Consider the following 22,482-nt stretch of genomic DNA (forward strand, 5'->3'; position numbering starts at 1 on the left):
CCATTCCCACAATTGATGAACTGGTTGACACAGGCCAGGATAACCATATATAAAATTCTACACTCCGACACAAATTTTGCACCATCTTACCCCCCCCCCCCCACAGCACATATCTGGTTAATTCTAACAGCTTGGTTGAATCATTAACATATTTTAAAGGCAAATCTGCACTGTCAGCCATTTTGTTGACTACAATGATGGTATGTGCTTGGGTTGGTAATAACTTTTCATTTCAGTGATGTCTAAAACCCAAACTTACAGAGAGTTAATTCCATTAGAAAACATGTGAGAGGCGCTATCATAAATATCAGATGTGAACCCCTCTTGCTCAAAAAAGTACAATTATTTACCCATAATTTAGCGCATACTTACTCTCATATGTCTAAATGTTTATTCCCCAGTATTTATGTCTGTGACACTTGCAGCATCTGTCTGTCCCTCTGGCATTCTCACTGTCCGTCTGTCTCCCTGGCACTGGCACAATCCTTTTCTGTCTATGTTACCCTTTTGTCTGATGGAAAATGTGAACAGTGTCTCCTCACTTATTGTTTACCTTAACCCTTCACCATCCAAGGAACACAAGCAGGCAGCGATTTTTGGTAATCCTCAATAAAAGTCCTGTTAAACTCACATTGTATTACCCAAATGAATAAATGATGGGCTTAATATAAATTGTATGTTCTGTGAGTTACCAATGGCAGCAATTAAAAAAACAAAACTACATTTAGTCTTGGTCCGGAGGCCCATTGCTACTATTTGCCACTCAAGTAAAAGTTAGAAAAGTCAGCGCTTACATTTAATGCAAGTGAGGATAGTGAGGAGTCAAATTGAGCATCTTGGAGACTAGGAAAGGGGGGAGTAAGGGTAAGTGTGGTATCTTGTCACCGCTTCTTCAGCAGGCCGGCACAGAGTCGTTGTGTTAGGTGACATTTGAATTTACAATTCCGCTGAGAAAAGCTATTAATTCACAAATTAACATTTTTCCTCTCTCTCTGTCTCACCCTCTCTCACTCTCTCATTCTCCCCCTGTATCTCTCATGGATGTGCAAGCAATTGAAAAGACAAAGGAAATCGCCTTAAGGAACTGGCTTTACTGCTAGTCTGTCTGTGCAGAGATTGCTACCACTGCTTCTAGATATATAAAGCAATTACCTGAACAGCTCTGTGCATGGCAGTCTGCTATTACCTCCCTGTGTAGGCTGAGGAACCACTGGCAGATAATAATACCCTGTATCTAGTTAATATGAACCAACATCACCCTATCTTCCTGTCTACAATCACAGTTCATTATCATATAATCTTATAGGCTATGCACTATTAACCTGTTGGCTCTGCATCCTGAGATGTACCTATAATAACAATAGGGTGCACCCACTTTAGGTTGCTGTTGATATGGTGCCACTTTCTTATATATTATATATCTTTATAGGACACTGTATGCAAAGTTGCCCGGTATACTGGTGTCAGAATAAAGGACCCCTTAAACCAAGTATTAGGTTGCTTTTCCATCATGCAAGGGTATTTTCTTACTGCACATCCTTTCTTCTGTACTATTGGCAATAAATAGGAGAACATCTATGAAGATATGTCATGAGCCATTTGGCTCACAGGCAGAATTCTACTTCTATAATGTAGTCTGGTATAAAAGGGAACACTTACCAAAGAGGTAGATCATATAGTTACAATGGAGTTTTGACTAGTGGGTTGCCCAGGCCTGGTTAGTCCCATATTCTAAGCTACTGGATGGCAAGATTTCCATTGCATTGTTAGTATGAGAGTGTGGAATTAGCCCACGGGTCATATAACGGGCTTGGAAGGAGAACCATACAGCACTTCTGGCCTGGATGGAAAAATTTTAACCTACACAGTATCAAGAAAAGTAGCACTATCTCCTAGATCTATTCCTGCAGTCAAATTTATTTCTGACCATTATTATCAACATCCCTTTATGATAATTATTATCATCCCTTTATAAAATGCAGTGGTGATCTTACCGCCATCAATATATTTCCTGTAATGGTTAATATAAATTCTTAATAACCCAAATTCTGCATAACCCAAAATCTGGAGGATTAGAGCCTGTTAACCCAGGATTTACAGTAACTGGGAACTGAAAATAATAGAGTAGATACCTGCTTCTGCCTGTTCTGACATTTTACGCTCTGTATCAAAATGGCGCTCTTATCCCTGGCCAAGAGATGTGCATTAGATACTCGATTAACATTTGATAAAATGTTAATGGCCAAGATGCAACTTTTCAGAAGCTTTGTAAACAGAACCCATGGGATCAGCGACTTTCCTTTGGCCTTGTCAAGGCCTAGTCATTAGACAGGAGTCTCACTTACCAAAAGGAAATCTGTCCCGTTCCCAGGATCACCGGCATCACAGACGTATCACTCATCAAAGCCTAAAATTATTATTCCCCCCTCCCCCCCCCGGCAAGGCTTACCTTTAAGGATTCCTTGTGCATCATAGAACTTTTGTAGCCCAAGTTAACAGGATATAAAGAATACCTGGGGCTGAAATCCTGCAGATCATTGTTGTTTTGGCAGCCTGTGATGTTTGTTGTTGCTTACAGGTAGGAACACTATGAGACAGAAAGGTCTGTATTGTCTTATTACAACTGGTAATAAAAACTCACCTGCTATTCAGATGAAGGCAGGAAGGGGGGCAGCGAGACCCTCCCACATTCCTCAATGTGCTGTAGAAGTTTAGAGATCCTCTGACTTAGGTGAGTTATCTTCCCATCCCACACATTGGAAGAGATGGATAAAAATCACCAAAGGAATCAGCAGGCGGTGCCAGTAACTCAAACCGCTCTGACCGTTCGGTGAACCTAATCCTGGTGACCTTGACAGCACTGGAAGGCGGCCTCAGAAATCCCAACCTTTTCAGAGATGTAGACTGGCTGTGGCTCGTGTTCCCTCTTCAAGACAGCACCACACGAGACACAGAACCTGTCTGTAGTTTTCCATCCTTGTATACAAACTGCACCCCATATCCATGATTCCGCATTTATTTCCTTAAAGATTATCTAATAAAACAACAACTCCAACCCCCAAAAAAACAATACAGGTAAAACAGCCATGACCAAAGGAAGAACATGCCATAAGCTTGCAGCTATGGCACTTCTGCAATGTGCATTTGGATACCCATATTTACCAGGGGAGAAGTGGACAAGATGACAATATTCAGGATAACTTTGTATAAAATAGCAACAGGGAAGAAAACTTGTTGCTATACCATAACAGCACAAACAATGCAATGTAAAAGGTTAGCTACTTGAATGGGCTTTTACAAAAAGGATTACAGAAGACTTATAGCTCAGTCCCATTGAATCACATTAAGGGTCACGTGCCGTATTTTGCTGCATATTTCCTCCAGCTGATTTTGCTACCCATTGACTTCAAAGAGTAGGAAAAATAAGGCCCATGTCACCCTACCCTAGATGTGTATTCACACGTACAGTATCCTGTGCATATTTGATGCGCATGATTTGAAGCAGCAGATTTTATGCTGCAGATTTCAAGGTAAACTAAATGACTGAACACAGCTTCAAATACTGTGTGGTATGGGGTGTGTGATGTAGGGGCAGATGGCATTAACCCTTTGTATTAGTGACACCAGGGCATGGTTTATCCTCAATACCACCCGAAGGTGTACTGCTGGATCCTGGACTAGGCACGGGGCAATAATGACTCCAACGCCAAGTTACGGATAGCGTTAGCTTTATTGAGTGACAGGTGGTACAGTCTATACAGTACAGCCAGGGCCACGGAGGTGACCAGTGACTTCAGAGACCTTAAGGGCTTGCTGGGACTTGCAGTGGATTTTGACAATTAATCAGGTCACTCTGACTTGACATTAGATGACTGTGACTGACTTGACTTGTGACTTAAGACTGACTAAGCTGTGACTGTAGCTTACTTGTAGACTTGAAGGCTTGTAGTTGTAGGACGGACTTGAGGCCTCCTATGGCCTCCAGACACACTCCGAGGACTTGACTGCACTGGACCTCAGAAAAAAGATAGAGAAGAGACTCCTCCCACAGCTTTTATAGGGGAGACTCTGGTGGGGTCCCATAGGTCTCCCTTAGGTCACATGGTCACTGATAACTCCTGGGTTACACTCACATGACACTCACATGACAACTGGTAATCATGTTAACATTCTTAAAGCTATAACATCCTTATATAGATTATACAATATAATACAGGCAGAATGACATATTCACTAAGGGACAGGTGCAAGGGAGGCCTAGGGGACACTGTAAGGAGGCTGCCTGAAAGGGCAGCAAGGGTACGGGGGGTACAACTCTCATACTAGGCCAACACAAACTCCCCCTCTTAAACACAGCCCTCCTTGGAGCCCAGTCCTGCAGGGTGGACGACTTGAAGGGGCCACTGGGGCCTGGTGATGACATTATTGTCGAATGTCCTTCACAGGTCTGAATAGTTAACAACAAAGAACTGGGGATGAGTCCATGTATAACTTTGTGAATATGTCCATACATGCTCCTTTTGTTTTGAGGTAATAAACATGTGGGATTAATGAACCTTGTAACTGCATACTGAACACAATTAAGCATACTTAAGCACATTTGTTGAGGATTGGGCTGCCGGAGGCTCTCTTCCTAATGCCTTAGCTACTGGGGCCCATTGGCACTAGCTACTTCTCCCCAGAACTCTATACATGTTTTTGTACCATACAACAATGTTACCTTTATATACAGCAACTCTGTCTCTTAAACGTGTCTTACTTATATTTTCCGGGGAACAGTCTGGCCAGTATAGCACCCTGTATACATGGACATGAAAAATTATTAGACATGTGTACATTAGACAATTGTGGACTGGTAATATACATCCTGGGTACAGTCCTAACTAGCTATTATACTAGGCTAGTTTATACAAGATACACTGCATTTGACTATGCTAGACTGACTGAAATAGATGACATACTATACAACTTTTATGCAAGGTACTATTATTCGCGGTACCTAGCTGGTATTTGTCATGACGGTGAGGTAGTGGATATGCTTCTCCCGACCTGGTCAGGATCCCTCCTATATAAATTCTCATGAACAAAAGACACTGTACACTTGGACATTTTTGTACATACATGTTATATACACTTTATTACATTATGCCTGTAGATGACACAACAAAACAATATTTTGCATGTACCTGTGCAAAAATGGGATAAACAACATATATTACTCTGACAATACATATATTTTTTTCTTAGTACCGCTCCACAGTTCTGGTACGTTTTGAGTTCTCAGTAAAGGATCACGGCTAAAAGCCGAGCACATGCTTACGTATATGGTTGCAAATAAACTTCTTGACAAGTTCATCAGGCACTTCTTAAACGTTGCATAACCTGAAACAACAACAATGCTTCCGCATGAAACACAGTTAGTCTTTTTAACTTAAGAAGTAGCAAGCATTCTACCAGATTAAGGCACTGCAGACTGGCAACTTTCCATCCCAACCTCGACCGTCAGCTTGTTTTCTAGTCTGTGACATATTCCTAGGACCTCGAGATTGTGCCCCCTCCATAGGGCTTACGTGGGTATTCTATGACACATGTGACAAACTGGAATGAGTGATGGTCGGGCTTACTATGACCACCACTTGTACAGCAGCAGCTTGCACCACTGGTGGAACATGTGTAGGTGCCTGTTGGGTCGGCCAAATCTCATCCACAGCAGGAGTAGGCCGAGGCCCTTTGGTTGGTGCCCGCTGGGTAGGCCAAACCTCCCCAACAGCAGGAGTAGGCCTGGGCACATATGTAGACGATCCTCGATGCAGATATTTAGGATCCTTGACAGGTGACTCAGGATACCATTGGTCGACTTGTCCCTTGACGCTCGGTGGAAGGAGACCAAATGGATCTGATACCCAATCTTCAGAGGGGAAATAGGCGAAGGGGATTTGCGTAGGATTCTGGGGCCTAGTGACGGCTGCAGCCCATTTCCCTCGCAGGCTCTGTACCGGAAGTGTATTCTACAATGTCCCCGCTCTCCAGGGAGTGTAGAGGTATAGGGAGGTAGTCTTTCTTCACCGCTCTCCTGTTTACCAGAATAGTGCCACCGTGGTGGCAGTCCATCAATGTGCCTCGCGGGTTACACTCACATGACACTCATCTGACAACTGGTAATCACATGTTAACATTCTTAAAGCTATAACATCCTTATATACATTATACAATACCAAACAGGCAGCATGACATATTCACTAAGGGACAGGTGCAAGGGAGGCCTAGGGGACACTGTAAGGAGGCTGCCTGACAGGGCAGCAAGGGAACGGGGGTACAACTCCCATACTGGGCAACCACACCTGCGCATCAAATATGCACAGGATACTGTACGTGTGAATACACCCAAAGGGTGGCTGGGTGGTAGCCTATTTAGAGGGCATGTTATTTTTATTGGTGTATTCACACGTACAGTATCCTGCACATATTTCATGCAAAGGAACTGAAGTGGTGTTCTGTCATTATGTTCACATTGAAATCTGCAGCATAAAATCCTGCGCATCCAATATGTGCAGGATACTGTACCTGTGACTGTATCCTATGCTCTCTGAATAGGCTACCACCCAGATTTTCTAGGGCCCTGAATGGCAAGTTTTCCTAGACATAATACAGGAATATGTGAAACGTATCAGTTCAGATAAGCCCTTTAGGATCAGAGGAAAGCTGGGTGCTTGTAATAGTGGTCATGCTGACTCAGAACTTCTTAGTTATTTAAGAAACAGAGTGGAACTTTAGTTACGCCCTTTAGGGTATGGTCATGTGTAGCGAACTCACTGTGTAGTTCACACGAGGAAATACGTAGCGCGTGACAGGAGACTTTTAATATTTACTCTGGATGCAGCATCAAATCCATGGCCTTGTGTGCAGATTTTATGCAAAGAGACATAATGTGGTTTTTATCTGAAGATTGCTGTGCGTGCTATGTGTGAAAATAACCTAAGGTAGTGTTTCCCAACCAGTGAGTCTCCAGCTGTTGCAAAACTACAACGCCCAGCATGCCCAGACAGCCTTTGGCTGTCTGGGCATGCTGGGAGTTGTAGTTTTGCAACAGCTGGAGGCAAAATGGTCTGGAAACACTGCTTTATGGTGATGTTTACATGCCTTTACTGTGATCTACAATCCGCAGTGTTTCACAACGCAATTTTTACTGATCGTGAACATAACGACAGAAACCCCATGGTAACTTTGGGTGGCATCCACAGAATGATGGCAGATGAGGAGTGTTCAACATGCAGGGTGCATAGAAATATGTGTGGTAGGGCTGGGTATGCTAGAAACATTCCATCCTGACATGCAGTACAGGGAAGAGATTTACCGTCAGCTGATTATGAAGTTAAGAGTTTTCCAGATATGGGATTCATCTCTGTGTGTGTTCAGAAATGACAGGCGAATAGTGCGGTCACTGAAGAACCCTTCTGCTAAAATGAAGGGCAGCTGTAGTGACCTTTTATGAATGAACAGAAACACTTTATTAAAAAGACATATATCTTTATAAATCACGATTTCTATAGAGTTCACATTAGATTTTCTACCTGCAGCCCTATGTAAAATCAAAAGATTGCGTGTGGGACCAGCTGACAAGCTTAGCTCTATTACATTAGTTTTCTAAAAGTAAAACTGGGTATGTTGCCCGTAGCAACCAATCACACCACAGCTTTCATTTTACCAGGGCTTGTTAAGATATGAAAGCTGAGCTGTGATTGGTTGGTGTGGGAAACAGAGACAGCTTTGTTTTTAGACAATTTTTATAAACGGGTTATTTTTTTTAAATTTTATTTTACATTGGATGTTGTGCTATTGATATTGATTATACCTTTATTTATTTACGTTGCATATCTGACTTTGTTCCAATTGTGATCTATGTTTAGCGGCCCTTTACTAACTGCAGGAAGCAATGTACATTCACTACCCATTTGAATAACAGATTGACCATCAGATAGCTGAGCAATGTTCTTTTTTCAGTTGCTATATATATACATATATAATGTGTGTGTGTGTGTGTATATATATATATATATATATATATATATATATATATATGTACATATATGTAAATATGGGAGATATGTATCCATTTGCCCTGATTTATCAAAATGTGAGAGAAAAAGTGGAGAGATTTTCCCACAGCAACCAATCACATCTCAGCTTTCACTTTACCAGAGATTGTTAGGAAAGTAAGCTAAGCTGTGATTGGTTGTTGTTGGGAGATCTCTCCAGTTTTTCTATCACGCATTTTGATAAATCAGAGCCAATGAGGGAGATTTATCAAACCTTTTGTCTAGGAACAGTGGAGCAGTCACCCATATCAACCAATCAGATAGCTGCTTTCAATTTCAAAAAGGCCTCTGAAAAATGAAAGCTGGAATCTGATTGGTTGCTATGGGCAACTGCACCGCTCTTCCTTTGAACAAGGTTTGATAAATCTCCCCAACGTGTGTATGTGCATGTCTGTATATTCCAGCATTACTTCCAAACGGCTAGAGATATTTTGATTAAACTTGGTGCACATGTTACTTATATGGCAACTCAAATATACAATAGTTTAAATTAACCGTAACCCATCTCCATTTGCAAAAGTTGTGCTTTGGTCTAATGTCCCAAGCAAGTCTAGGGGGCTTCCATTTCCTTACTCTACAATCTCTGTTCTGCATCTTCTGGTGAGTGTGTCACACCCCTTCCCCCAAACCACTCCCGGCAAAGCTGTGCCCCTTCTATTTTCGTCCCACAATGCCTTCATCACAGCTCAGCCCCACCTGAGGAGGGGATGTAAGGACAGGCTATGAGAATGGGATATAAGGTGGGATATGAGCACAGGATATGAGCTTGGGATATGAGGACAAGTTATGAGGTTGGGATATGAGGACGAGACATGAGTTTGGGATATGAGGTCGGAAAATGAGGACGTGATATGAGCTCGGGATATGAGGAAAGGATATGAGGTCGTTATATGAGGACGAGTAATGAGGTTGGGTTATGAGAACAGGATATGAGATAGGGAAATGAGCTTGGGATATGTGGTTGGGATATAAAGGGGGATATGAGGACAAGAGCGTCATTCCTATCATTGCTTTTCCTCTGTTACAAGGTTTGGGTAGGGTAGGAGGACCGGGAAACTCCGGGTACTCTACTAATGGATAAATAAAAGTTATTAGGAACTTTTCCCACATAACTATATATCCTTCTGCTCAGCTACTCCTTCCATGATGCCTGCAGATTACACTGCATTTCCAGCATGCAAAACTGACCATTAGAAGTGCATTATGTGTAGATAGCTAAACCAGGGGGCTTTAACCCTATTAAATTGTATTAATAATAGTTTGGAGAAAAATTATCTAATTAAATAAAAAGGGAAGCTCTCAACCTGTTCCTGTATCACTAAAACATCTTAATTTCTATGAGATTCAGATTACAGAACAATTTGCTAAATATAACAGTAAAAATAATAATATTCACCTTGCAGTATATTGCGTCAATGCACAAGGCAAGGCTCAATTCCAAGTCTCAGCAGTCCGCCATTCACAGCTCCTCGCAGCCAGCCGACAGGAAGGGGTTAAACGGAGAAGTGGGTTTGAATTAGATGGATATCACAGAGTGAAGTCCTGTTGTGTTCGCTGGGCCTCACAATTTGCCGCTGTATGTCAGACAAGCAGAATGAAGTGATAAAAAAAAATGAAAGTGTGGCAGTGTCAGCTCTCGCCGTTGTTCGACAGTGTAAAATTAAATTAATAAAGCCCCCAACACAGGAAAACATAACAGGAAATTAATGGCCCCTACTGTCGCTCCTGATGCAGTCATTTGCAACCCTGCTTTCCGCACCAAAGACTTCATAAATGCAAGCAGTTTCTCTAAACAAGCATAGTTAGAGCGGCATGCTATGTAATTTTTCGCCTTCCTTCTGTCCTTCCAGCTAACAAAGCTGGCATTTGAGATTGGCTTGTAAGGTTCTCTGAGGCTTACTCGTGTTCCACGCTGTTCCGGCCTAAAGGTGCATAGTCATTCAACCTCATGGGTCACAAACCTCTGTGTTAGCTTTTTGTTTGTGCTTCTACAAGCAGTTTATTAACTGACAGAATTCAGCATAGATATTTACCAGACTGTGGCAGATCCCAGAATTCCCTGCTATGGCCATGGAGTACTTCATGTTACCTTGTTCTAGACATGACTTAAAGGAAGCGCTACGTTAAATAGATTTCTTTGGAAAGTGAGAATTTTTGAAACAATAGAAGCATTCCTTTTCCATTTGTCATGCAACATCTAGTGGGTTAAATCTAGACTACCGTATTTAACCTAATAGAGCTTTCTAACTAAAAAACTGTAAATGTAGAGGGAAGCATTTACTAAAACTGGTATGACTATTGAACAATGATATACGTACAGTAGGGTGGTCTTTTTCTGTCCCTCTATAGGTGTGTAGGTGTGAGCCTTCCCCATTTGTTTTGATGATACATCTCCCCATATCTAAATAGAGAGAGGGATCTATCTATTGAGGCTGGTGGGGCAGGGAGAAGCCTCTAGGGACTCACCCCAATGACTCGAGGTTCTGACAGCTTTAAAATGACAATAGATAAAAGGAGATCCAAGAAAGGGAGATGAATCGCGCTGCCACAAGAAGTAGATATGGGTACATTTATTGCACACAAAGGATCCACGCAACACGTTTCAAAGCCGTTCCGGCTTTTTCGTCAGGCGTCTGACGAAAAAACCAGAACGGCTTTGAAACGTGTTGCGTGGATCCTTTGTGTGCAATAAATGTACCCATATCTACTTCTTGTGGCAGCGCGATTCATCTCCCTTTCTTGGATCTCCTTTTACCTATATTTGCGCCTGGATGCTGGGAGCCGCAGCAGCCGCGATTACAGGATTCCTGATCAAGCGCATTGAGTGTTGTGCCTCCATTTGCACAACTCGCATAGGTGAGTGCGTTTTGATTGGGCTCTTCACTATCTCATCCATCAGGTTCCATCCAGGGGCGCGCACCCTGTACTCTTTTGTATTTTAAAATGACAATAGGCTCCCTTTAAAAATGTTAACAAATCAGATGACTTTGAACTTTGGAGATGTGAGCTTTTAAAGTTTCACTGGTGTCAGTGTTAAACTCTGTGATGGGAAAATCTAGATCCAGTTGTCGACTCTAATGGAATGAGTTTATAACTAACCACACAGATAAAGAAGCAAGAAAAAGTTCACGTTGTAGAGCTCTAAGGCTACAGTGATGTTCTGGATCAGTGGATCTGAACCTTGTTTGTGAAGACTGCAAACAATAACCTGGAAAACACATTTATTTATGGCCTGTCATCTCTCTAATATCAGTTTACACTGGATTTTCTAGAAATGTTTTCTCTTATTTTATACATAACTGTTATCTTGCTGGGTTGTTTGTGCCTGTTTTTCCGCTATGTGTGGTTGATGAATCTTTACCTTGTTTGCTGAGCTACCTAGGTGATAGCATACAATTTGTCTTCATGCATAACTTATTAGGTTTCTCTTGCTCACTGACTGTAGAACTTGGTGTCTTTTATTCAGTGCTATTTCCTCATCATGTATTAGGCTGATTCAGTGTGGCTGGTGGCATTAGAGTTATACTTTATGTGATAATTAGATGTACATTTGGGGGCAAGATCTCAGTGTAGAAATGACGCGCAAAATGAGTAAAGATGGAGTAGACTGTAGTTCATTGCACAATGGATTGATAGAGCACATTTGATACATATCCGGATGAATTCTAATTAACGGGGACCTGATTAAAGACCATTAAATAATCTCCATGTATTACTTAAAGGGATTCAGTTTAGTTTTTTCAAAAAATATCTGAACATGAAGCTTTAAGAGTTATTTATATCCTGTACTATTATGGCCTCCAGACTAAACAGCAGATGTACAGATATGCTATAGATTGTGTTGTGTGGAACTGTATGTGCACATGAACCCTTCATACAGCTACCATTCCTGGTAGTTCTGGGATCTTTACCTGACCATGATTTAAATGACAAGGTCTTTTTTTTTTTTACATGAACACACTTAAACGAGTTGTATTAGATCAGAAAAACATAGCTCCTCTTTTTTTTCTAGAAATAGCGCCTCTCTTGTCTTTTGGCTGTGTGCAGTATTGCAGCTTAGTCCTATTTAAAGGGGGTACTTTGGTGGAAAACTTGTAAATGACTTCTATTTAAAAATCTTAATCCTTCCAGTACTTAGCTGCTGTATGCTCCACAGGAAGTGCTTTTCTTTTTGATTTTCTTTTCTGTCTGACCACAGTGCTCTCTGCTGACAACTCTGTCCATGTCAGGAACTGTTTAGAGCAGGATAAGTTTGCTATGGGGATTTGCTCCTGCTTTGGACAGTTCCTGAAATGGACAGAGGTGTCAGCAGAGAGCACTGTGGTCAGACAGAAAAGAAATTTGAAAAGAAAAAAACTTCCAGTGAAGGATTAAGATTTTTACATAGAAGTCATTTACAGATCTGTTTCTGGCACTAGTTGATTTAAAGACAATTGTTTTGCACTGGAGTACCCCTTTAAAGGTATTGTGGAGGACATCTTTTTTATATATGGCCTGGGGGAGTTTAAAAATAAAAAACAAGTCATACTTCCATCCCCAACCCTTGCAGCTACTGATAAGATAGGACCTATTTAGACAGTTTGTCTTGGAAGGAGAGAAAATGGTGATAAGCAGGGGAATGGAAGACATCAGACTGGGAGCTTTGAGGGCTTAGGGAAAGGTGAGTATGACATATTTTTTTATTTTTACACCACCCAAGCCAAAAAAAGAACTATGTTCCCAGACAACCTCAAGTGAAAGGGGCTTAGTTGAAATACCAGTCGCAGCTGATGCACAGGTGGTGGTGCTGTTTTAGGAGGAACGTAGTCATGTTTTCTAATCTCATACAAACCTATTAAGCAAAAATTTGTAGTAATGTAGAGAGAACTATAATGTGAGGACATGACAGGCTGATGTTATCTGTTAAACCATTGAGTACATACAATGTGATCCAGGTTAGTAAGATTGATAGCAAACAATTGGATTTGCCCATTTCTTTCAGAAAGGTTGACCTCAGTTGCCAAACAATAGAATTGATGATGTAGAGTTGCATGGCAAAAGATAAAGGTATCATTAGCCTCAAATAGCCATCACATACAACATGCTTAACTGCCTGAACTTCCTAGTAGTTGTAGTTCAGCAACATCCGGTTGCATGCCCTTGGCCTACATCTTCTGTAGCTTGCCACCCTAGCCCTTAAATCTATGATTAATGAGCTTAATAAAGGTAAAGCATTTATGAAAGCAGTAACTGCTTTGCAGCATCCCCCTGCATAATGCTCAGCCAATGCCTGCTATGAGAGCTGAAGAGTGATGACTGTTGTCAGATATTACAACCAAAGCTTCCTACATCTTTTCCCTCCGCTCTGACCGAGAAACGGAAAGTCATTTTCTGTTTTTGAAGGAATGAATTATCTCTGTGAAGAAAAACACTGCTACAGTATTGATGACTAGTATTATGATTATATGATGTTGTTGTGCTCTGTGCGGGTATTGGTTTAGCTGTTCTCCTGCTCGCTCGCTTGCTGCTGTGAATGACAAACGCTGGGTTATTGATCGCCTTCTGAACTCAGCCCAGCTGATAGAAGGTAATTAATGACTCCATTTGCCTCAGCACCGACGAGAACAATTGAGTTTGAAACTGCAACAACTGCCAACGCTATGAAAGGCCCCCAAGGGGGTGTCCAGGAAAGATGCCTGACACCGGCAGGTTTCAGAGGGAATTAGGAAGTGTGCAGCAGTGGTGGGGGAGGAGGTGCCAGGAACTACATACTGTAATAGAACAAGACACAATTTTGCAATTAGATTATTAATTAAAAGTAAGATATTCATCTGGGGAAGTCCAAGAGTTTAACCCTGTCACTGCAAGGAAAGAGTGTAAAACTGAAAAGGTTACACTATTTATTAGGGACAATAGCAATTACAGTATAACTACCTCTTTGGGAAGACCACCCCCTTATCCAGACTAGATATTGTGTTGAATGTTCAGATCGCCGTACACAATGTATATAAAAAATAAAGACCAATTTTTTATGGACTTTTGGGTGGTTTTATCAAAAAGGGATTCACTGTAGATTGCTTTAAACCCAACGCACTTGCAAGTGATACTTAAGGACAATCGCACACTTTTTCATGTAACAGCACAGTATCTAAGGTCTTGTCCTTTTCACATATAGGATACTACAGTATCTGTTGTATCCTTAATGTGAAAAGTTACCTTAAAGTTACTTCTTTACCAACAATTACATTTTCTATAACATTTTTAGAAATTATATTAAAGAAAATAAAATCTGAAAGAAAACATTTGAAATATATAATCATAGCATAAACCAACATAAAATACATAACGTATGCAGCATAGACACATACAACTAATTCTCACTGTACCTAATAACGCTCATATAGAAAATTGCATGCGCTGTAAATGTCCTGGCTTCACAAGGTTAATGACCTTGTTTCTCTCTTCCTCTTCCCAGCCTGGCATTTCCTTTCATGTTCTTTGTAACCCAGCTTCCAATCGCCAAGCCCACAGTGGGTAAAATAAATAAATAAAAACTGGTTGGCGTGCCGAGCAGCAATAACCCCTAAAAGAGCACTATCAGTGGAACATGATTGATCAATTGAATTCCATGGCGGCTGAAAAATGTGGGATTAAGTAGTGTATTATACGCACAATGAGTTGAGGCATGATGTTCATTTCAAGTTCATTTCGCCGGCCCTCTGCCACCAGATCAGGCAATCAATAGGGCTAGCACATATCATATATCATCGCTCCCTGTGCAAGAGAAGGAGCGCCATAATCTCTCGCAAATTTAGACTGACAGATTTGTCGAGATCTGAAAAGGCCCCCTGCATAAATAAAGCAGAGGAGGGAGGACAGCTGTGAAAATGATCTAGGCTCCCGTACACATACAAGATAGACGTCTATCTATTGGGTCATGGCTCTTTTAAAAGCTGATCTTTGGATTTCAAATGTTTGTTAAAACTGATGTGTGTTAGCGGATGATTCTATATTTTCACAGGGCAGTAGTATTTAACCCTGGAGTCACAGAATCTTTAGATACAGCTTAAGAAACAAGGCCCCTTAAAGGGGTACTCCTGTGGAAAACTTTTTTTTTTTAAATCAACTGGTGCCAGAAACTTAAACAGATTTGTAAATGACTTCTATTAAAAAATCTTTACCCTTCCAGTACTTATTAGCAGCTGTATGCCACAGAGGAAATTCTTTTCTTTTTGAATTTCTTTTTTGTCTTGTCCACAGTCCTCTCTGCTGACACTGGATGCCCATATCAGGAACTGTCCAGAGCAGGAGAAAATCCCCATAGCAAACCTATGCTGCTCTGGACAGTTCCTGACACGGACAGAGCACTCTGGCTAAGACAAAAAAGAAATTGAAAAATTAAATAATTTCCTCTGTATTATACAGCAGCTGATAAGTACTAAATGGATTAAGATTTTTAAATAGAAGTAATTTGCAAATCTGTTTAACTTTCTTGCACCAGTTCATTTAAAATAAAAAACACGTTTTCCACCAGAGTACCCCTTTAAGTGCTTTTATAGAGCTCAGCTTATCTTTTTAAATATACAGCATTGCTTAGTATATGTCCAATATATCTGACCATCAGTGGCTACCTGGTGATTAAAACTACTAGTAGATTGCATGTTGGTCCCAAAGGTGGCAGATTCAGGCAAAGACTATTCCTAATGACCCCCTCCTCATACACATAAACACTTGGTTTGGCAAAGCATGAACATGGTTCTTTTGAAGAGAAGGGAGTAAGCCACTGCCAGACATCTTTGGTGGATGCTTATGTTCTCTAAGAACAAAAGGAATGGGTATATTAAAAGTACACAGGCCTGATCCTTCTTTCTATGATACATTAGAGTTTTAGCAAGTCACACTAAAATCGGTGAGTTCAGCTTCCATAAGATTAGTATATATGGCCAACTATGGGTCCTTATAGTTGTACAGGGTGAATGACAAGATCATAATTCTATAATCTGGGTTACAACTGAGCAACTACTGTCTATATCCATCTAGAGGAGCAAAGTATGGCTTTTAAATGCTATTTAAAGGGGAACTCCGGTGGAAAACAACTGGTGGCAGAAAGTTAAACAGATTTGTAAATGACTTCTGTTAAAAAATCTTAAAGGGGTATTCCAGGCCAAAACTTTTTTTTATATATCAACTGGCTCCGGAAAGTTAAACAGATTTGGAAATGACTTCTATTAAAAAATCTTAATCCTTCCATTAGTTATTAGCTTCTGAAGTTGAGTTGCTGTTTTCTGTCTAACTGCTCTCTGATGACTCACGTCCCGGGAGCTGTGCCGTTCCTATGGGGATATTTTCCCATCATGCACAGCTCCCGGGACGTGACATCATCATTGAGCAGTTAGACAGAAAACTTCAGAAGCTAATAACTATTGGAAGGATTAAGATTTTTTAATAGAAGTAATTTACAAATCTGTTTAACTTTCCGGAGCCAGTTGATATATATAAAAAAAGGTTTTGCCTGGAATACCTCTTTAACCCTTTCAGTACTTATTAGCTGCTGAATACTACAGAGGAAATTAGAGTAGGAGAAAATCCCCTTAGAAAACAAATGCTGCTCTGGACAGTTCCTAAAATGGACAGAGATGTCAGCAGAGAGCACTGTGGTCATGATGTCAGCAGAGAGCTCTGTGTTCCAAAAAGAAAAGAATTTCCTCTATAGTATTCAATAAGCACTGTAAGGATTAAGATTTTTTTAATAGAAGTAATTTACAAATCTGTTTCACTTTCTGGCACCAGTTGATTAAAAAAAAAAAAAGTTTTCCACCAGAGTACCCCTTTAACAATGCCACTATGAAGACAGACATAAAGTTAGATCTTAGTTGACGTCTTAAACTATTCCAGGATCATAAATAAGCCTCTACATGAATGCAAAGGTTAATCATTAACCTATGATGTTTAGCAAGATCTCAATGACGCATAACTTAAAATCAAAGGGTGTTCCAACAGCATAGAATATGAGAGGGAGGTATAACCGGTGTTGGTTCAGTTTATACTACCACAATGTGTTCATCATGATGTACTTACTGGTACTAATGATTATCCTGACCAAATGGAAAAATTCTGTCTGAAGAGGATTATTTGCTTACAGCCATTTTAAATATAAACACATATATTGTCTGTGTTGCCCCAAAATCTAGCAGGACACCCATGAATTTAACTCAATACTGTTTCTTAAATTTTACATGTGCCCATATTTATTTTTCGTAACACGTATGGCAACTATTTTCCTTATAGTATATTTGTATCTCAAAGTCAGTATGGGTCTGTTGATATCATACCAGGCTTGTAACTGGAGGGAATAAAATCCAAATAGTTTCCATTATTGGTGCAAGTTAAAGTCACCATACTGCCTATCCCAAAATAGAAAGACCCTGTGCATGCCTTGACCCCTATACTTTGTGGACACGTTCACCTGAAGCTGAGTTCACACATACAATCTTAATTATGTTAAAAACAAACAGTATATTATTTATATTATATTATATATATTATATATTTATATTATATTATAATGGGCACCATGAAAGACTATGGAAAAGTGTATGTCAGTGTACACACCATAATGTTGTGTTTTGACGGCCGCTTTACCATAGACTTGCATAGAGCAACTTCAACTTCAACATTAAAAATATGGCAATTTTTTTTCAAACATACCTATTGTATGGTTGTATTTTTCATATCATTTTGCGATGTGTGCAGAATGGAGACCCCTGTCCAACATCTCACAGCCATAGTAAAGCAGTTTACTGTAATGACGGCTTTTCCTTAGCAACAGGAGCCCAAATAACCAGAACCTGTATTTATAGTAATCCTGAAGAAGAGTTTAAAGGGGGTATTCCGGGCAAAAATATTTTATCCCCTATCCAAAGGATAGGGGATAAGGTGTCTGAGCGCGGGGGGGCCTGCGGTTGAGACCCCCCGTGATCTCCCTGCAACACCCGCATTCTATGCGGGTGCTGAATCTCCAGTTCCGGAAACCTCCGGGTTTCCAGGACTGGGGACGTGACGTCACCCCACGCCCCCTCCATTCATGTCTATGGGAGGGGGCGTGACGGCCATCACGCCCCCTCACATAGACATGAATGGAGGGTGCGTGACGTCACGTCCCTAGTACTGAAAACCCGGAGGTTTCCGAAACTGGAGATTCAGCACCCGCATAGAATGTGGGTGCTGCAGGGAGATTGGGGGGGTCTCAGCAGCGGGCCCCCCGCGATCAGACACCTTTTCCCCTATCCTTTGGATAGGGGATAAAATATTTTTGCCCGGAATACCCCTTTAACCGGAGCTGTTACTCCACACTCTGGAAAGGCCCCACAATAAAGAGAATGCCAGCATCCCGCATACCTCTTTGATGTATACCATGTTTATTAATTAACCCAAACACATTATAACTACACTATCTGTACAAAGGTAAAGAAACAATATACATATAGGGATATCATTTTTAATAATAACACGCAGAACCATTTATAATCATTTCTAAAGGGAACATAGAGAGAAATCAACATGGGCCATTTCCTCTAGTGTGACCGTAATGATGCTTTGTTAAAGGGTCAGACAAAATGCTTTGTACTTCCTCTAATCAATATCTGATATTTTACATTAGCTTATGAAGGATACTGCTCCATGCTATATAATGTAATATTGATTATATCATATCCAACATTCACCTGCAAAGAATAAGATTTATCGGCCTTAATGTAATCTCCCGGCATCATTCCCACTGGAACAGAATGGGAGAATACTTTTGCTATAGATGGAATTTACACTTTGAAATCGAATACACAGCGCTGAAATACATCTACCCATCCTCAACAGACAATCAGCTCTAGATGTAAAAGTCAGCACACAACAACCAAAGAGCTAATATTTATCCATTTGTTATAATAAAGCATTATTAATAACCTACATATTTGTCATGCTGTATATAGGACCCTTTAACACAGTACAAGAATGAACATTGTAGAATGTGTTGTTCCAAGATAGATAACACCAAAAAATAACCTCATGAAAACATGTCATGTACCTTATGCCTCTAGGTAATAAATAGCATCTTGGGCTCAGCTAAAAGCAGTTATCATTGCTGTGTCCTTTTTTATTACATAGATGGTTCTGATGGTTCTGGTCCAAATGGAGATTCTCAGAGCAGCGTAGAGAGCTTACGGAAACACCTACGTGCAGACAACTTCACCCAGCAACAGTTGGAAGCCTTAGATCGAGTATTTGAACGCCCATCATATTCCGATGTCTTTCAGACTTCAGAACACATCAAATCGGAACAGGTAAAGTGGATGACAGAAATATTCTATCTTTCGAGTTTGAGTAAAATAGGAAAGTACTGGCTGCAATAGACTTCATTTTGTTTCTTTTTACACTACTTCACCACTTCTACATACTTCAGTACACATTATACTACATCAAAACACTAAATAACACACCATAAGGCAAATATATTGGAAAAGATAAACTTCCCAAATCCTGTCTCAATACGCAGAAAATTCCATTGTACCTCAACCATCTCTATACATAACTTATGTGAGCAATATTGGTGATGATGAAAACTTAGACAACTTAACTTTTAATTTTTAATCTAAAATTATCAGGTCAAGAATCTCGTTTTTTCCTTTAACTCATTATACTTTAACTTTTTTGTAAAGTTCAAGCTTTTTACTTATGTAACAGAATCAAACATTATACTATAGACCAGGTAATAGAGTACCTTGTGCCAGTTAAAAGAAGCCTAGTTTGCCCTTTAAACCACTTTTCTCTACTTTAAGGCCGCATATAAAACAAAGGAATTGTAGACCTTTGGATCAGCTCCTAGCACTTTATCTCCTCTTTCTATTTGTATCATAAAGGTTGTTTATCTTAATGGAACATGAAATTAATAAAAAATCTTTTGAAATGCCCCAAACTATAAAACCTAAAATGAAGAAAAAGGCATATTTGAGTGCAATTTTTTTTCTCTTTTCCCAGAGTCCCAGAGTTTATTACAATGGATAACCTTTATTTACTTTCATTAGACTATTAAACGCCAGCACAGTCATTTTTTTCCCCCTGAAACTTAAAGCAGGGCCCATAAAGCAAATCTAAAGCCTAATTGAGTTCATTTTAATTTCTCTCCGATCACAGCGAATTACTCCGGTGATAAATCAGGGGGTAGCTTCACCCCCAGTAGAAGGCCTAATTTGCAGCTAATTACGAAACTGATTTCAACAGGAAGATCAATACGAAAAGGAATTGGAAATGACTAGGCTGTGGCGTCCAGGCATAGAGGTGGGGGGGCGTGTAGATGAAAAAAAGGGGGCAAGAAAGAGCAGAAAATCAGTTTTAATTTAATGTAATATTAATCAGTAAGAGTTTTTTTCTCTCTCTTTTTTTTTTGGTTCCCCTTGTTTATTATCCTTTTGAAAAGGCAGCTGTAGAGAGCAGGGTCTGCTCCAGAGAAAACCATAATAAGAAGGCAATTACTAGATTGTTTTGGACAGGACACCCTTTCAAATTCAATGACTCCCCCTCCCACCCTTCTGTTGGCCATGTGCTCTGGCCCACTCCCCAATTTCATACCCCAATGCACAGGAAGAGGGAGAATAAGAACAGGGTGATGGGGGAGTGTCCTTCCATTGTATTTAATGAAGCACATCATTCACAAAATCAAACACTGATGATTTAGGAAGACAGGTGATTTGGGGTTTCGTTTTCTATTTTTAATATATTTCCAGAAAAATCTATGAGATGGGAAACCAAAAACTAGCTGTTCCTCAAGTATCATCTGGGCTTAAGGTTTTTTAATGGAAATGACCTAAGCCTACAGTTACATACAATTATTTCAGTTTATTTATGATTAGCTCCCAACTATTTTATTTTCTAATGATGTAGTTTACACTTCACACATCATTTTCATTCATGTTGTCTGCAAAATAAGTAATCAGCTTTTTACCTGATAGCACACACCAAGCTTGACACTAACCCATTCTATGTGGTGTGGCTGTCTGTATTTTTATTTCCAATATGCAGTGAAAAGGTGACACGTTTTAAAACATATACAAAACGTACACATAATAAACACAATAGGACGCATTATACACTTCTGTAAAAACTGTATTAATTGGCTAGAAAGCATCTAGTCTTAACTTTATTCACAAGATATACAAGATCATTTCAGTGACTTTCTGTACTTTTCATGGTTTTAACAATTATTAAAACTTCTCTAATTAAACAATTTTCTAAGGTAGTCAATGGACAGCAAGCCACATAGGGCCTATAACATCAAGGGGCAACAGATTTCATAAATTGGTTTACTCTACACTAGCTGCTTTTAGTCATGGTTATTTTACTTTTTGTTGACCATCAGGCAAATGAATACTCCCTTCCAGCACTAACCCCTGGTCTGGATGAAGTCAAATCTAGTTTAACAGCCTCTGGCAATGCAGACTTAGGAAGCAATGTTTCAGGACCTCAGAGCTATCCAGTGGTAACTGGTAAGTGAATCTCTTCCCTACAATTCTAATTAATAGTCTAATATTGGTACACATGGTTATGTCCCTATCAGTGCTGTAAGGGTTAAAAGAGAAGTCCTCCAACAGCACTCAAAGTTTCCAGTGCTTGAATGTGTGCGTACTTTAGTACATAAAAAAAATAAAATATTAACCATCTAATATAATGATCATCCATTTTTACTTCTACTTACTAATAATGTGTTATCAGTAACGTAATCATTCTTTATATCGCTCTTTTCTGTTCAGTGCAAAAATGTGTATTTAATTGTATTATTTAAATATAGAAGGTAATATTTTTAAGTTGTGTGTTGGCTATAAGTTTACTTAACTTGTCACAGACTCTTCATAACACTAGGTGTTTAGAAGCTTGCAGTTACAACTGGGCTCCTATGCCTAGAGGGTCTTTAAATCCTCTTGAAATATAATAAAAAGGATCTGTAGGCAATTGAGAAGCAATGACATATTATTGACAATTGCATTGTGTTGTCACAATAGAGAAAGCTATCTTTCCGTATACATGAATCTAATCTCCGTAGTCTATGCAGAATAAGAGTGATGTATATGTGACGGTCTAATACTAGCCACTACTAGCTACACCACTAGTCTTCAGTACTAGTGTGCATAAGACATGTTGAAGTGGTGTGCTGCATATCATATTTTAAATTAAATGTTGGGAAAACAAGAAGTTGGCAGCAAGAGTGCTGGATTCAAGAAAAGTCATTGTACTTAGTGTGAAAATATTTATTGGATTATGATTGGTCGTGAACTTTCTACGTATTTATATTCTCAAATATCCTAGTTACGTGACTCATCCAACAAACAGTAATCCAATTATACGGAGAACGCTAATAAAG

The 22,482-nt window shown here is 39.9% G+C and overlaps 1 protein-coding gene across 15 annotated transcripts in view; it reads left to right on the forward strand.

Moving 5' to 3' along the window:
- PAX2 (paired box 2) overlaps positions 1–22,482 on the forward strand; it is a 65,233-nt gene that overhangs the window by 28,717 nt on the left and 14,034 nt on the right. For all 15 annotated transcript variants that reach the window (XM_056530541.1, XM_056530539.1, XM_056530545.1 and 12 more), the window contains 2 exons: positions 19,236–19,411; positions 21,484–21,610. In XM_056530541.1, coding sequence (XP_056386516.1) covers positions 19,236–19,411; positions 21,484–21,610 — 303 coding nt within the window. The remainder of the gene's footprint in view (positions 1–19,235; positions 19,412–21,483; positions 21,611–22,482) is intronic.

Source organism: Hyla sarda, chromosome 7, assembly GCF_029499605.1.
Source record: "Hyla sarda isolate aHylSar1 chromosome 7, aHylSar1.hap1, whole genome shotgun sequence".
Taxonomy (NCBI): Eukaryota; Metazoa; Chordata; class Amphibia; order Anura; family Hylidae; genus Hyla; species Hyla sarda.